This window comes from Alligator mississippiensis, chromosome 2, assembly GCF_030867095.1.
Source record: "Alligator mississippiensis isolate rAllMis1 chromosome 2, rAllMis1, whole genome shotgun sequence".
Classification (NCBI taxonomy): Eukaryota; Metazoa; Chordata; order Crocodylia; family Alligatoridae; genus Alligator; species Alligator mississippiensis.
The window spans coordinates 151,927,934-151,943,842 of NC_081825.1; the positions used below are offsets into that span (position 1 = coordinate 151,927,934).

At 42.0% G+C, this 15,909-nt stretch overlaps 1 protein-coding gene across 5 annotated transcripts in view; it reads right to left on the minus strand.

Annotated features, from left to right (window-relative positions):
• Positions 1–15,909, minus strand: part of FAM13A (family with sequence similarity 13 member A) — a 257,788-nt gene that overhangs the window by 216,376 nt on the left and 25,503 nt on the right. Inside the window, exons 1-3 of one of the 5 annotated variants that reach the window (XM_019488106.2) lie at positions 13,701–14,076; positions 10,544–10,733; positions 5,262–5,471 (exon numbers count right to left, since the gene is read on the minus strand). In XM_019488106.2, the coding sequence (XP_019343651.1) occupies positions 5,262–5,471; positions 10,544–10,733; positions 13,701–13,727 (427 nt within the window). In that variant the 5' untranslated portion in view covers positions 13,728–14,076. Of the gene's footprint in view, positions 1–5,261; positions 5,472–10,543; positions 10,734–13,700; positions 14,077–15,909 lie in introns of those variants that run through there. The other 4 variants (XM_019488105.2, XM_019488104.2, XM_014600386.3 and 1 more) reach the window with 4 other exon arrangements.

A 15,909-nucleotide genomic window follows, 5' to 3' on the forward strand; every position in this document is an offset into this window, starting at 1 on the left:
GTGCCTTTTCCTTAAGCAAAACATGCCTATTTGCTCTAACCTCACCTTCCTTCCAACCAACCTCTCTTGCCTCCAAGCCTTTTATCATTTTTGTCACTTGTCTCTGAACCACCTCTAACTTCTCCATGTTCTTTTTAAAATGCAGAGGCCAAAACTGTCTAACACACTCTAGATGAGGCTTAACCAGTGCTGAGAAAAGAGTCGCTATCACGTCTGATGCCTTTCACATAATGCTCTTACAGATGCAAACCAAAACAACATTTGCTTTTTGTGCAACTGCATCACACTGCAGACGCACTGAGTCCATGACCAACAAGACTCCCAGATCCTTCTCCATAGTGCTGCTATTTAGCCAGGTGTCACCCATATTTGTGTTTTGGATTATTTTCCCCCTGAGGTGTAGCATCTTGTATTTGTCAGCATTAAACTTCAGCCTGTTAGGTCCAGCTCAACTTTCCAATACGTCAAGATCCTTCTAAATTGTGATCCCATCCTACAGTATGTTCACAGTCCTACCCAATTTCAGGCCATCTGCAAATTTGCCCAAGAAGTTCTCAATACCAGGATCCAAATAATTAATAAACACATTGAACAGGACTGGGTTCACAGGACAGACCCCTGTGAGACTCCACTCAAAAACTTCCTGCCATTCTGACAGAGATCCAGTTATAATTACCCTTTGCTATTGAGGCAATTTTCTATCTACCTTATAGTAGTTTTGTCTATCCCGCATTTCTCCAATTTGTGAAAACATCATGTAGGACTTCGTCAAAAGCCTTGCTGAAATCCAGACATACTATAGCCATTGTATTCCCTGTATCCAGCCAACTAGTTATATTGTCAAAGGAGATCAGGTTACCACTGTATTCCACAACCTCATTAAACTGGCTTGTTCAGAAGCAAATTTTGTGAATTACCTGAATAATTCCGTGTGTGTTTCAAATGCAACAGAGACATGCAGTGGCCAGTCTTGTTACTCAGAAATATGTGCCTTCCATGGAAATGAAATGCATCAGGAAGAACTCTCCATTTCTTATGGGAAATCATTTATAGATGCCTGAGCACGACTGAAGCTTTCCAAATGGCAGCTAGGAATGCCTGTAGCTCACATTAATAGTTTTCAGCAAGGGGCGGGGTGTTTGTGAAATTTTGAAATATTTTCCACTTTGTTATAAAATGAGATAAAAAGGAAACATTTAATTTAATATACATCATAAGTCAGAGATGATGTGATATTAAGAATAAATAAAGAAATATTTTTTAAAAAAATCGGCAAAGGTGACTTGGCTCAGAAAAGGGATGTTCTAAACCAAGGGTCGACAGCCTATTCTGGCAGTGGGCTGGAATGACCTAGCTCAGGTCCAAGGCAAGCCAGTGCTAGGGTCTGGATACTACTGCCACCACTTCTCCCCACCAACACTCCTCTCCACTGCCCAGTCACAGCAAGCCACGAGCAAAATGCTCAGCTGCCCAACTGCATCACAGCCAAAGCCCCATCTGCAAAACCCCAGAGAACCTTGCTCCGTGGGCCGGAACCAAATGTCTTCACAGGCATGATTTGGCCCACTGGCCTTAGGTTGCTAATCCTTGTTCTAGGCAATGACACTTGCTTACTGAATGGATGCAACACCTGTGGAACAGAAGATCATTAAGAGCCTTTTCCTACAATCACACAGCCCATGGATGGTGTGATTACAGATACAGTCCCTGCACTCAGTAGAGGGTATGGGATGTTTCCACAAAGCACCCCCAAGAGAATACCTGGCTCCAAAGGGGACAAGGAAGTGGCAAAGCCATGGCCTTGCTATCTTTCCCCTGAAGATCTGCTCATTCATTCCTGTAGGCAAGGAAGCAGACTAAATCCATCTCTTCTCCATACTCTAGCCAGCTCAGGAAACAGACTGTGCCTCATAACTGGGGTATGGGAATTCCACACCAGTCAGGTCTGAGTCATATCTGTGATTTCAGTTGCACACAAAAGTCTCATGCATGTGTGGTCCCATCTGCTTTCTTCTTACTGTTCAGATCACATTTCTAGTATTTTTACCTATTAGCTCTGCTGTCTTTGCAAGGTTATAGGAGAGTGAAAAGAGTTTTGAATCTCATCCAACAAGATAAAATAGCTCACATTGAATTCAAAGCAATTTATTTATGTCCTGTAGTGAGAAGAGGGCTGCTGCAACAGCATTTTGGCTTATAGCAAAGCAGCCCATCTAAAAGAGACAAATATAGGGAACTCTCGTTATTCGTGGATTTGCAATTTGTTGTTTCAAATATTCTCAGTGTGCCTCACCAACCCATGCTCTCTCCCTGCGCAGTGTGATGACACTTTGTTACTACGCTCCGCAAGTAAGGGGTGGTTCAAGAAATTTAAAAAGAGGCACAACCTACATAATGTGAAGTTGATGGGGGAATCGGCATCAGCAGACCATGAAGCAGCACAGGATTATCCCCCACAAGCCTGAACAAGTTTTCAATGCAGACAACATAGTACAATATTTGCAGATTTCCTTATTCGCGGGGCAATCTCTCGTTACCTCCCAGCTTCATGTTGTTGGGGAACCCTGGCACAGGACGCAGCCTGTCTGACTCACAAAGAATTCCCCCTCCCCAAACTGATTAAGATGCAGTGGGAGACGCACCTAAAACCCTCCAGATAAGGGTGACAAGAGTGAAACAACTGCCCTAGGTCTCACTTGCATCCGAGATGGAACCAGATAGCAACTCATTTACATGGAAGATGGAGAACAGAAAGCCCGAAGCAAAGACTGCAGTGAATTCTGGAATCAGAGAAGCAGAGGAGCACTGCATGATGGGGAACCTGTGCTCCAAATGCTAATTAACCCACATTTACACACACCCAGATCAGCATTTATCAGACCAGTTCTAATCTGGATTTACAAAGGACTCCCTCCCACCTCTAAGTTTAATAGGCATCTTGAGCTGTACATTTCCCGGTCCCACTATGGGAGGCCTATTTAAACTTGATTGACTAAAACTCGGTTGCCGGGTTAGGGAATGCTGAGGCAAAGCGAGTCAGAGGGGGTTTGGGCAACATTCGAACAATGGTAAAGGGTTCATCACAGCATCCAGCCCATTGGAGCCCTGACCACAAGAGTTGTCATACTTTTCCTGGGACAACTGGTGGAAGTCCTCTCCACAAAAGGTTATGAACACTCCAGTAAATGCCTTAAGTCTGTTAAAAGACCATAGTAAGATCTGGAAAAGTTATGCTAAGCTGAGGTTTGTTCACAACAAGTAAAAATCCAAAACCCTGATGCTGCAAGCTATCTATTATTTGTGAAGAAACCATGAGATATCCCATCAGTATATCTGCTATCCATAGGAATTTCCAGCTGGCTCCTAAGTGTCTGGTTACTCCTTAACCTTATATGTTTCCTGAGTATCAATCAGTTTCTTGAGATGTTCCAAACCAGATAACCCCTTGTCAATAGAAAAGACAATGATTTACACTATTAAGAATGCTTTGAAGAAACTGAACTGAGGGTATAAAAATCTGTAAAAAAAAAGCAGCAGTGTGTGTGCTGACACCATCAGCTGTTCTTCCCGAGAGGCTGAAGGAGGCAGATCATCTCCCTTCAAGGATTGTGCTAGGAACTTTACCTGTCAGCTTTGAGACCCAGAGTGCCTAGGACTGATGAGATCCCAACGCTCTCTCTCTCTCTCTCTCTCTCTCTCTCGGCATAAATTTCTGAACCTGAGCTGTATTAGTTAAGCTTGAGCTAACTTTCCCAAAATACTTAGTAAAACCAGGGTAGTATTGTAATTGTTTGTGTTTGTTTGCCTTTGCATGTCTATTACTACTAGTACCATTATATATTTCATATACTTAGCAATAAATAACTTCTATAGTCAAACTGGCGGTAACTGGGTATATTTTTCCTTCTCTACTTCTCCTTCCCCACTTGCTCTGCAGCAATGCTTCTTTTACCTAAGCTAAAGATCCCTGTAAAGCCCAAAAATATTGTGGAGTCTGCTCATCAAAAGGCTAAAGATTGGGATGTGCTGAATTTGAAACACATAAAGGGATCGGCTTGTACAGGCTGATTGACCCAGTTTGACTCAGACGTGCCCTTATGAACTGAATGCTGGCCCACGAGGGTGTCAGCTGGACACCCAGCCAGATTCAGAGGTATTCTGTTTACCTGTGTGCTTGTGTCTGACTGCAGTTTCTTGTTGCTTTGATGAATTGATTCTTGGCATATGAGAGTGTCACCCTGTCCATGCTGATCAACCTGGCCGGGTTAGGCATGTCACATTAATCTGTGTGTGTTTGTGTGTGTATGACTGATTTGGTGACTGGAGGAACCCAGCCCCATTGAAACTGAGTCCTGCAAGATAGCTCCATTGGGGGTAAGGACTTGCAGAACGGAGATATACAGCTCCATATAGAAACACAAGCAACACAAGCAGCACATTGATAGAATTACCAAGACCCTAGAAATGTATCTCTAATAAATGAGCACACCCCAAAGTGATGGGCAAATCTGGTAACACTCTAGAACGTATCCCCCGCAAATGGCGAGGGTCTCCTGTACATCATTAAATAGGATTAAATGAAACTTCCACCTTCAGAATATTTAGAATTGATGGTGATGTATAAGCCATGACTAAGATCTCCCAGGTTGAGCTTGAAAGGTTAGTAAAAATGGGAAAGTTTTTGTTTTTAATCTGTAAACTGAATAATTTTGATATGGAATCACTTCTTGATAGTTAACGTGAGATAAGGTATATCTGAACCCCCAAATTATATTTACTTTGATTAGCAAATTGGGGATCAGCATCAACTTTCCTTTCCCAGAATCCACCAGCATGACTTTATAAAAGCCTGCACTATCAGAGCAGCAGCAAAACTTTGCTCTGAAAAATATGTCTCTGATTTCCTGTCATTCAGTCTGTGAGAACACTTAAACTTGACCGTTCAGGCTGAAGTGCCTAGATTATAAAAGGATTATAGAAGCCACAAACATGAAATGTTTTACTATTCATGGAAGAACTCATTCTTCATCTAAACATGTATTGATGCTCTTTTAGAAACCTATGCTTTCTACTGAAATTGCCATAATTGTGATTCTCAGAGCATTTGGGGAGCAGGTAGGGAATAGTGGCAGCAAGGGAAACACAAGAGTGACAGGATGATATACACAAGAAAGGCTGTGCAGAACAGGTAGGGACTGCAATTCTTGTTATTCAGAAAAGAAAACACATATAAGGACACTAAGGGGGTGATTTGCACTCACCCTGGTAAAGCTGAATGAGTCGGGGATGTAAGGCTGAGGTGATGACCCCCTCTGGCAATTCTCTCAGAAATAATTTCAGCAGACTGGCTGCTGAGCACACATCCCCATCTTTAGCCAGCTCCACATCTTCTCCACGCTCATATTTCAGACGCAGCTGCTCCACCGTTTTCACATTACCATTTACCCTGAAGAGACCTTCCTGGGTCAGTCCTGCAATTATATATCACACATGAGAAAAACCAAGTAACAAACACTTGGCTTTGAAATAACACACACTGCTGACAGAGGCACCTTGGTGCAAGTGACCAACACACAGTATACATCACACACACCTTAGTGAATTTACTAGACGACCTAATAATGAACAGTGAGGACTAGATCTTGAGGCTTATTAGAACTCTTTCAAGTACTCATGAATCTTAGTGACCACGCAGCACCACTCAGGATTGAGCTCAAGTGGTGGAATCTTACTTCTGTAGGCTGCAGTAGCTGCACCATTAGATGCTGACATGGAAAACATCTAAGCAAGTACCTCTGCTCACAGAATGGTCTTATTGCCAGAGCCACTACTTATAGAAAGATGGCCACTTCTTAATTGGGCCCTTAAATGTCCTACTAAAGACATTTACCAAAAAACAAAAGAGAAACCTTTGTACATTAGACAATTAACTGCAGCAGTAACTCTACTGTGAACAGCAAAACTCTGTGTAACTAACTATAGTAAAAAATCGAAGGATACAATGCATACTTTTGTATTGTATGTGGCTTATAACAGCGGTTTTCAACTGGGGGTCCGTGGCCCCCTGGGGTGCCACGAGCAGGTTTTAGGGGGGTCTGCTCAGCCTGGCCCAGCATGGGAAGGAGCTGCCTCAGCCCCCTGAGGGCTGAGGCAAGTCCCAAGGAAGGGGCAGGGACAGGCCCGGCCCACAGCTTCCATCTTGCAGGGTGTGCTGGAGTTGGGTGGGCGAGGTGCCACGCTGCTGCTGCTGCTCAGGTGAGTGGGGCCCTGGGGCGGTGCAGGTGCGGCTGGGCAGTTGCTGTGGCACAGGTGGGCTGTGGAGTTTTTATAGCAGGCTATACACCCCAAACTAAAGAGTTAAGGGAAAAGGAAATCTTCCACATATTCCACAAAAGAATCCAGATGAATCGCATCATGTTTAAAGTCAACTCCATTTCAGTACATGCCTAGATTTCACACAGGAGCAGATTCAGAAGGGATGCAGTGGCAGGCCTGCACCCTGCTTTTGGATTGGACCACATCAAAGGAACCTCTGAGGTCTTTTTTAAGCATTTAAAGGAAGTGAAAAATCCCCTTCACCTTTTCTCCCCCTTCCCTACCTGCTGCTGTAGTTTTCCTCCCTCTGGAGGAAGCACCAGCTTGTTTGTCTTCCCCAGCCAGGCTGCATGTGAGCTGGGCTCAGCTGGGGCTGGGGAAAGTGGCAGTGGGGATGGGTGGGAGCATGGGAGGGAGGTGGGAAGTACACTCCTGCACTGCTGTTCCTACTGTCCCCAGTCCCAAATGAGCCCAGCCTCAGCACAGCCCGGCTGGGGTGGGTGGGAACAGCTCTGGTGCTCTCCCAGCTCAAGAAACAGCAATAGTGGCAAGCAGGGGAGGGAGGAAGGAGAGTGGGGATTTTCACCTGCTTTAGGGACTTTAAAAAGTCCCCTAAGTCTCTTGAGGGCAGTGTGCTTGTATTGGTGGGGAAGAAAGCAGTGAGCTAGGGATGCAACCACCCTTGCTGGGTGAGTTGCTGCTCCTGCACTTTGCTGTGGGAAGTCCTGGATCTGCCCCCAATTTCACATGCTGAAAAAGAGCAACTCCATGAAAATGAAAAGCAGGATACTGTAATAAAGATATCAGCAACCAAATTTCAGTCTTGTACACCATCTCTGTAGAATTACTTATCCTTTGGTGGTAGCACAATAAAAAGGGGTTAAAAAAATGCAGCATGTAACAGAAACAGACATCATAAAACAGCCAGGTTTGACTTGAAGCGCATACCTCTCATAGACAGCAATATCACTATATAAAATGTTACTCTGACATCTGCTGGGCAATGGGAAACACTGCTTATCAAAATCTATTGCTATCTTAGAAGTCAGGGGAAGTTACATATTCTACACACAGTAATGCATCCTTTATCACCATTTGATTTCCCTCAAAAAAGTCATTTCTGGGAGAGGCTCAAATTCAGATTTTGCAAAAATCCTAGGAAAGTTCTAACTTTAGCAGAGTAAAAAGCCCCAAACAAGCATCCTTGCCTCCTTGCCATAAAACTGCCAACTCAAAGTCTGCATTTCAGGATGGCCCTGAATTGGTAATTATTCTCATGCAGAGGGAACTGTGCCATATCACCGAATTAACCAAGTTCACATCTGAGGGTGTGCAAGAGTTAGTCCTCAAAATGCGCTTTGATATCCTCTCAAAAAAATAAAACCAACTGATTTCCAGGTTAGCTCATGTCTGCTTTGAAAAGCAAGTGTGTCCTAGGCTTTCTTCAGATATGTGGACATCTTTTGGATCTTGTTTGCACTTTGACAGTGGGGCGGGGGGAGGATTATATCTCTTACACTGCCCTCTTCATGAGACTAATTACTGATTCAGAGCCATTTGGAAACTCAGACTTTGAAACAGGCACTGCAAACACCTGAACTTAGATGCAGACAGAATCCCTCTCTTGGCTCATGTTGAACTGAGTGCCTGTCTGAGAAAGCTGAGCTGGACATAGGTGACCTGCATCGTCTGGCAAGGTGTCTTAACTTCCTTCATTTAGGACAACACACACTGTCCTAAATGTTGACAGTTAAGGCTCAGACCTGAAGAAGAATGATTTGCATTAGAAAGCTTATCAAAGTCTATCCCAAGCACAGAGTTGGTTCAATAAAAGATATCACCGACAAAAATCTTGGACTCTCACTTATTTCCTGGACCATCATGGCTATAGCATCACTGCAACACTACCTCCTTCATTTAGAAAGCATTTAATGTTCCACCAGACTAGAGGAACCTGCCCTGCCTCCTCCATCCAGCCCACATTTGGCAGGAGGTATTGGGGTTTCTTAAGGCATGCACAATGCACAGCTTATACTCTATTAACCATGCACCAGTAAAATAGCTTGAAGATGTTTTCTCCTTAACCATTAGTTGCTTAGTTCCCAACATCTTAATATACTCCTCAGTATGATGAAGGTTATCAGAACTGGTTCCAGCTTACAACAACACTGCTGTGATTCACATTTGGAACCATGTCTTTCTAGTCATAAAGGTCTAGAACAGGGTTTGGGGCTTTTTGCTTAAACCTTAAATTTGGCAGAAACTGCTTTTATTAGTTCTCCTCACCTTTGCTCTCCTGCTGTACCACTTGGACACTCTAAAAGGGGATTAAGCTAAACAAACAAGACATTCTCTTTCTGGAATACGAGTTCCCCTAGGTGAAAGTATTCAGGAATACATACTGGCCTTCCAGTTTATATCCTACCTTGATCCATGTTCACTTTGAACTTTTTTTTTTTTTAGATCAGATTGGAAAGAATGCTTGTTTTGTCAAGATGTCAGGAGAGAATGTAAAGTACTGTAATGTGGCTGCATCTACACATGCACTTTACTGTAGAGCAGACTAATTATTTGCAGACCAAAGTGTCAGCCTCTATACTTGAGATGGTATTAGGCCTCAGTAAACTAATTAACAGCACCATAAGATAGTACTGTTCCTTCTACCCCTATTGGGAACAGTACTATCTGATTGCAGAGTAATTAACTGTGATTAAACACATGTGTAGATGCTGACCATGGGTATAAATTACACCTGGTCAGTCCAGCCAACAGGGGGTCAGATTCCTGCCAGCTGCCTAGCCACACAGCTTCTCATTTCAGCACCCTTGTGCTGTGCTCCAGTTAGCTCCTTTGCTGCCCACCTGGAGCCTGAGGCAGAGCCAGGCTGGATTGGCCCTGGTGTTAACTGCTCTACCCTGGTTCATATTGCTTCTGTCTCAGGCACACATGTAGATGCTGTGGCTGGGAGTAGTTTACACTGGCTCAAACTGCTCTGGAGTTTATTGCTTCAAATTAATTATGTATGTAGACATGCCCTGTAATGAGCAGTACAGAGCTTAGAAAAGGCACCTTAAAAGGAACATTGTTCCACCCTGTTGCTAGAATAAAACAAATGCCAATATTCATAGAGTGAAAATTCCTCTTTTATGGTCATGGTGTAATGTACAGGCCAATATATACCATGTATGTGTAACAAAGGTGTAGAGGCCCCATGCTAGCTCTCTGCAAAGGAATGAATAGCAACAAAGAATTAATCCCATTCTATTCTACGTATTAAATACAAGCGTGGCAAGGCTGGGAATTAAGAGACTTACCTTCTAGTGTTAGTTAATAAACATAAAAAGCTTCCTCTGAACCTTATAAATATATAGGTGCACTATTACAGTGGTGTCACACTCCTGTGGCCCCCTGGACTGGATCCAGACCATTGTCGCTCTTGTGGGCCAGATCTGCACTTGCTCTGGGCAGTAGGGCGAGCTGTGATAACTGCTGCAGGTGCTTGAACCTGAGTCATACGTGTTGCTTACCCCTCTGCTGCTAATGTACATCCTCAATGGGGCTCTGTACGCTGGAATTCAGCAGCCCTATCTCCTTCACCCTGACCCCCAAATTCATGTTCCTTCCAGCAGCCTTGTGGGCCAAATGACAGCCCAGGGGCCATGCCTTTCACACCCCTGCACACAGGAGGACCTAGAATTTTGAAAACGGGGTGCAGTTGGTGAGGTGCATAATCACATATAAAACAACACATAATTTTCTCCAGTTAAAAATAAACTGATTCCCTCAGCACTGCCTGACTAGAAGTGCTGTTGCCACTGCTAGACAGTTGGTTTTAAACTTTGGATACAGCAAGTACACCACTGCACGCCTGTCCCCTACCCCTCCGCTGATCTGCCCCTGCACTATTATATGTGTACACACACACACACACACACACACACACTTGAGACACAGCAAATATGCAAAGCTGGAGGTAACAACATCTTAAATGATCAAAAATGCAACTTCATAATGCAGCAAATTTTGAACGTAAATGTCCCTTTGCAGTCTGCCATAAAGCCAGCCAAAGAAAAAGCCAGCGGGGGGAAAGGACTGGGGGGGGGGGAAGGGGAGGGGTGTTGGCCACAACTTTGTTTAGCTTCTCTACTAGGGACGAATCGAAGACCCTCCCTTTGAAGAGACATTCACAACCAGCACTGTTAAGTGAAAAAGATGGCTTTCAGCTTACCATGCTGGGTCAAATATTCTACTAGATTCCACACCACAGTTGGGATGCCATTCTTGCTAAGTCCTTGCTGCTGAAGTTCCTGGAGACTCACACCAAACACCTTCTGGCAGCTAGCATCCCTCTGCTTGTTCAGTGGCAGTGCTGCAATCTTTTTCATGTCTTCTTTCAGCCTCACTGCTGACTTACTTTGCTTAAAGGAGCACAGGAAAAGAGAGCAGTCGGTCACATTTACTATAGGAGGTTGCATGGTTACAGCCTGAGAATGTCAATTAAAAACCTGAGCTTGTATGTTTTGAGATAGAAGAGTCTGCAGTGTGTGGGTTTGTTTGAATAACTAATCCTTAGCAAAATCTCTATGAAGCAGTTCCTTGGAACTGAGCAGAGAAAAGCTCATGAGCAAAAAGTGGGAAAAGGAGGAGGAAGGGCCCCAAACCATAACTTATCTGTAGCTAAGAGAGAGCATGGACAGACACACCACAGTCTGTATTCAAACCCCATTGCTACAGTAACCAATGGGCGGGACTCATAAATGACTGTGTACAGTACCTACACAATAAACTATCAACATGGACTCTTAATTTTTAAGGCCAGAAGGGCCTGTTACTGAAAAAATAACTTTACCCAATAAGCTCATAATTGGGTCAAAGTCCATAACTTTTGTCTTTGGGAAAAAACATCCAGTTCTGACTTTAAACATTTCAAGCAAGGAACAGTAAATCCTAATGCAATATACCACAATAAATTATGTATTCCTCAGGGTATAAATCTAAATCAGCATGGCTGTGTGGAACTGAAGAGCTACACGTATAAGAAGAGTTGCTAAGAGAAGACAGAGAAGTATATTACCCCACCAAATGTCACGTGTGTGTGTGTGTAGAAGTTCACAATAGCATGGTTTCATTATTATGGCTGAGCAGGATAATGTTCACCAAAACCATTTCACTTGACAGCTGGAACATATTGCTAATAAGCAGGTAAAAAAATACCTGCTCTAAGCTGCAATAGTCCTTCTGGCAGAGATTTTTGCTTGTATTTTGTGGGTGAAAACACACAGGGACACAGTTATTTCATTGTATTTGTATTTTTTCTTTTGGTTTTAAAATAGTAGCATTTCTTTTAAAATTTCTCACTCTCCACATGAAACATGCCATTTCAACTCAATTAACTAGCTAACTTGAAAGCTGCACAAATTTTGTCTATTGAGCCTGACTATCCTTGTTCTGGATGAGAGAGAAAAAAAATGCAGTTCATTTTACCCAGACTGCTGCATCCTTTCTGATAAACACAGCATCTTTGAGGGAAAAGATGTCTTTTAATGAGCTATTTGACAGCAGAAGTAGATATTTTCATGCTACCTTGTATGTAAATGACTTTTATATGCCACATTTGTTGGATATTACCTTTGTAGCTAAGGCAGTCAAAAACTTTAACATAGAATTTCAGCCATGACAATAGACCAGATAATTAAAAATAGTATAAACATATGATAAATAATTAGTAAGTACTGTCAGTGTTCAAACTCTGCCTTCCACTGACTGTTACTAATATGACTTTAAAAATACATTTCATTAGGGTTATGTGAATAATATAAATAATTTTCACTTTGGAAGGCTGTGCATGAAAGCAAAAGTTAGGTCAAGTGAGCTAGAGCATTTATTTCTTCATGTATTATTTAGGAGTATTAAATAATATTGGCTATAATTAAAAAAATAGTAATATATTGTAGTATTAGATATATATTGCCATCACCTTATACTAATATGTAATATCACACAGTAAAATATCAAGGTATTATACCAATAGATAGCTAGATAGATAGATAGATATTAGGTTAAATGAGCCAAACTAAGAATAAAAAACATATATATTATTTTGCCTCTTCCTTTAGAGACTCAACATACTTTCCTAGAAGACCAGCATGTGCTTAGCATGCTGAAACACCCAGTGTGTGCTTAGGTTTACAAAGGCACTGGAAGACTGAAAAACAGGATCCTGGCTTGATTTTACAGCGGGGAAACTGAGGCACAGAGAATGGAAGCCACTTGTTCACCTTCGTTGTGTCAGTCTGTTAAAGAGCCAGACAGACACCCTGATCTCCTACTCCTGGCCTTCAGCAGAGGCTAGAGGAATACAATGTTATAAATTGGGCTTGGAATTACAGAAGATACTTTGGCTTTAAACAAAGATTTATAAACAATATGTGAACTATAAAAAGATATCTTGCCCGTAACAAAGAAAAACAATATTAAGTTATCAGCATGAAGCCATTTGCTAAAGCAATTTTTAAGGAACCAGTTTAAACCTATCTATGCTCAACTGGGGAAAACCATTAATCAAAATCTTATTATAATTGCTATACTTCAATTATTGTTTCCTGTGAGCAGTTGCTGTTTCATACAGAGGTAAGTGAATGGTTACTTAACCATTTTTTTTTGCTTAATAATATTCTAAATTTCAACAACACCAAACAAACAGGAGTGTGCATTTTTAGAAGTCACACTTTCAGAGCGGTGGTTTTCTAATTTATCTAAAAATCATAATTACAAACTCCATGTCACAGTCAGTCTGTGGCTAAAAGGGTTGCCAACCAATTCCACCATTGCTAGACAAAGTTATTCTTGTAAGCTGTTTCCACATCAAAAAGCAGAAGGAAAGTGGTAGGCTCAAAAGACACACACACCCTCCCCAGAAAAGAAAGAAATGCCAATTGTACATTTTAGTTTAATGAGCCAACCAAACCCTCTCTGTTTTATACCTGCACTGAATTCCCTACTGTAACAACCCTGCTGTTAAATATTTAACAGAAAACAGTATAAAAATAAGTCTATATTTTAGTCTAGAGCAGTACCAAGAGAGATAACTTAGAAAATATTCACTTGTCCCTGAATGACTTTAGTAGCCACTCCTCGGTACAGATGCACATTTTTGACAAATCATTAACATGACATTTTAAACAGATCCATACTGATTGGCTAGTTTAGTTTTTTAAGCTGAAGTTAGAAGTCAGCCAACCCCAAATGCTGATCTTATCTAACACTTCCCCCTACATATTCATGCACTACCAAGTTTATACGGTTTTAATAAACTAGTGGACGGCAGAGGCCTCCTTATGCACACTCAGAGTAATCACAGCACACAACAGAGAGTCTGTACTCACACAGATGGCTAATGCTCCTGCCCCCATTCTTTCAGGAAGTGTCTGGAAGAACTGATGAAGATGGGATGAAAGTATTAGACAGAATACTGAAGGCTACCAAGAGTCTATGCCATGAAAGCTTTACAGTTTAGGAAAACACAAAAATCCAGAGAAAGGTCCAAAGCTGTTAAGGAATTCCTATTTTCTTGGATGAAAATCCCAGGAAGTCATTTCTTTCTTTTTAAGACTCTGTACACATGGCTGGGAGCAGTTCCCTGCAGCTGAAATCTGATTCCGGGAGTCGGGTACTGGCAATCTGGAAGAGTCATGTGACCTGGAACTTAAGTCATTAACATCTTTTCATGAATTAGCAGGAACTTCTTACAAGCTTTTCCGAAGATGTACCCAAGAAGTTACAGAGTGTGTGTCCTGCATAATAACGTCGCCCCAGAAACCAGCCTCCCCACCTCCTGTTATGCAACAGCTACCACTTGGTGGCATTAACGATTAGCATCATCACTCCCAGTTCTGAATTAGTGAGGGTAGTTTCGTCACCCTGCTTTACAACTCAGAAATACCTTCAGGCTAAACAAACTCCTTTGGTATGTTGCTAATACATACAGTAACCCTTTCCAAAGCAGGGCTGACTTTTCAAAATAAAATGAGCCCTGAGAGAGAGAGTCACACTCTCTCTCTGTGCATCTTAACTGCTCCATTTATCTGTACCTAGTAAAATGCTATTCAAGTTAACAAATGTGTTAATTCCATTTAAAACCTTTGGGGAAAAAATATTTGACTTGCTATTGGCAAATAACCCAGAAAACATCGTTTCCAATCCTTTACACACAGAAGGAGGATTTGGTCTTTCACACCGATTGAACAAGTTCATTTAGGAGTTTATGACAGTGTCTTATATTTGACACACTTGAGGGTTAAAATAAAACACAGGTATACCTATTGCATTTTAATCACCCATACAATGCTTAATCAAATCCTCCTTGTACAATTTGTCTATTTACCTGGGAAGAACATAGTACTTGCATTAGAAGTATCAGGACAGAACAAAGGATCATGAGACTGCAGAAGGAAAAGAGCAACCAAAGCAAAAAGGTGAGAGACACCAACAGTATTCACAGCACCCACAGCTTTCCAGATAGAATGGGACATGAAAAATTTCACTTTCTGAACAGTTAATTTTCACTTTAGGCCTGTACTAGAGGTGAATTTCCAGGCTGCATTTGCTAGCTAGAAACTGAAGTTGAGTGTCCACATTTTCAAAAGTGTGTTGGAGTGCCAAGTTTTTCTGAATATTTGTCCCTCTTCTGGAATCCCAATTCAGAACAGCAGTTAATCAAGCATGCCAGTCTGTTCCCATTCAAGACAATATTTAGGATTCTGCTTTGCTTTTAGCACATTGTTAAAAGTGTTGTACTGAATAAGGTTGATTTCCTGACTCAGAGCCCAGGTATCTAAATTTAAATGGAGCTCTTGGAAATGGGCTGGGTTATCAAATGCAGGTGCACTGAAATGCCAGACTGGACACAGTATTTCCACTTTTGCTTCACCTTGCTGGACAATAACATTTCCTCATGAATTAGTGGGAAAGAACTGAGCTTCCTGTTAGAAGGAAAGGTAATGGGGAGGGCAGGGTTCAAATTATGGGGGTAGTCAGGGGGGCTGAGCCCTGCCATAAGAGACAAGAGCCTCCCCTGTAAGATTTGAAAATCATAACCTGGGAGGGTCCCCGATTTTATTAGGACATCGTGATGGGCAGCCCAATTTTTTTTTGCAGGACCGGACCCCCCCTCCCGAGTCAAAGTGTAATTTGAACACTGGCCCAGCTGACATATGACACACAAATATGAATTGAGGATTTATGAAATATTTTAAGGGGTAGGGTTCCCCATAAGCAATTTATTTTTCTTTGGAATTAAGAATAAACTCTTTTATGTTACATTTCATTTTTCCTTTAACAACAGTTTTGCTGGTCTAAAAATGTTCCTTTCCACACTCGGTGAATTAGACAGCAGATATCTTTTCATTTTAAATTTCCTTGCAGTAGAACATGGTGCTCTATCATGGATTTGATGCAACCTCCTGCTGGTCCATCCTCCTTCTCATGTTAAGCCATTAATGTGCTTTCCATATATATCACACACAGCTGTGTTCTTCTTAGCCCTAACTGTAGTTACACAAATAAAACCAGATTACATGTTGAAGACTGAGACCT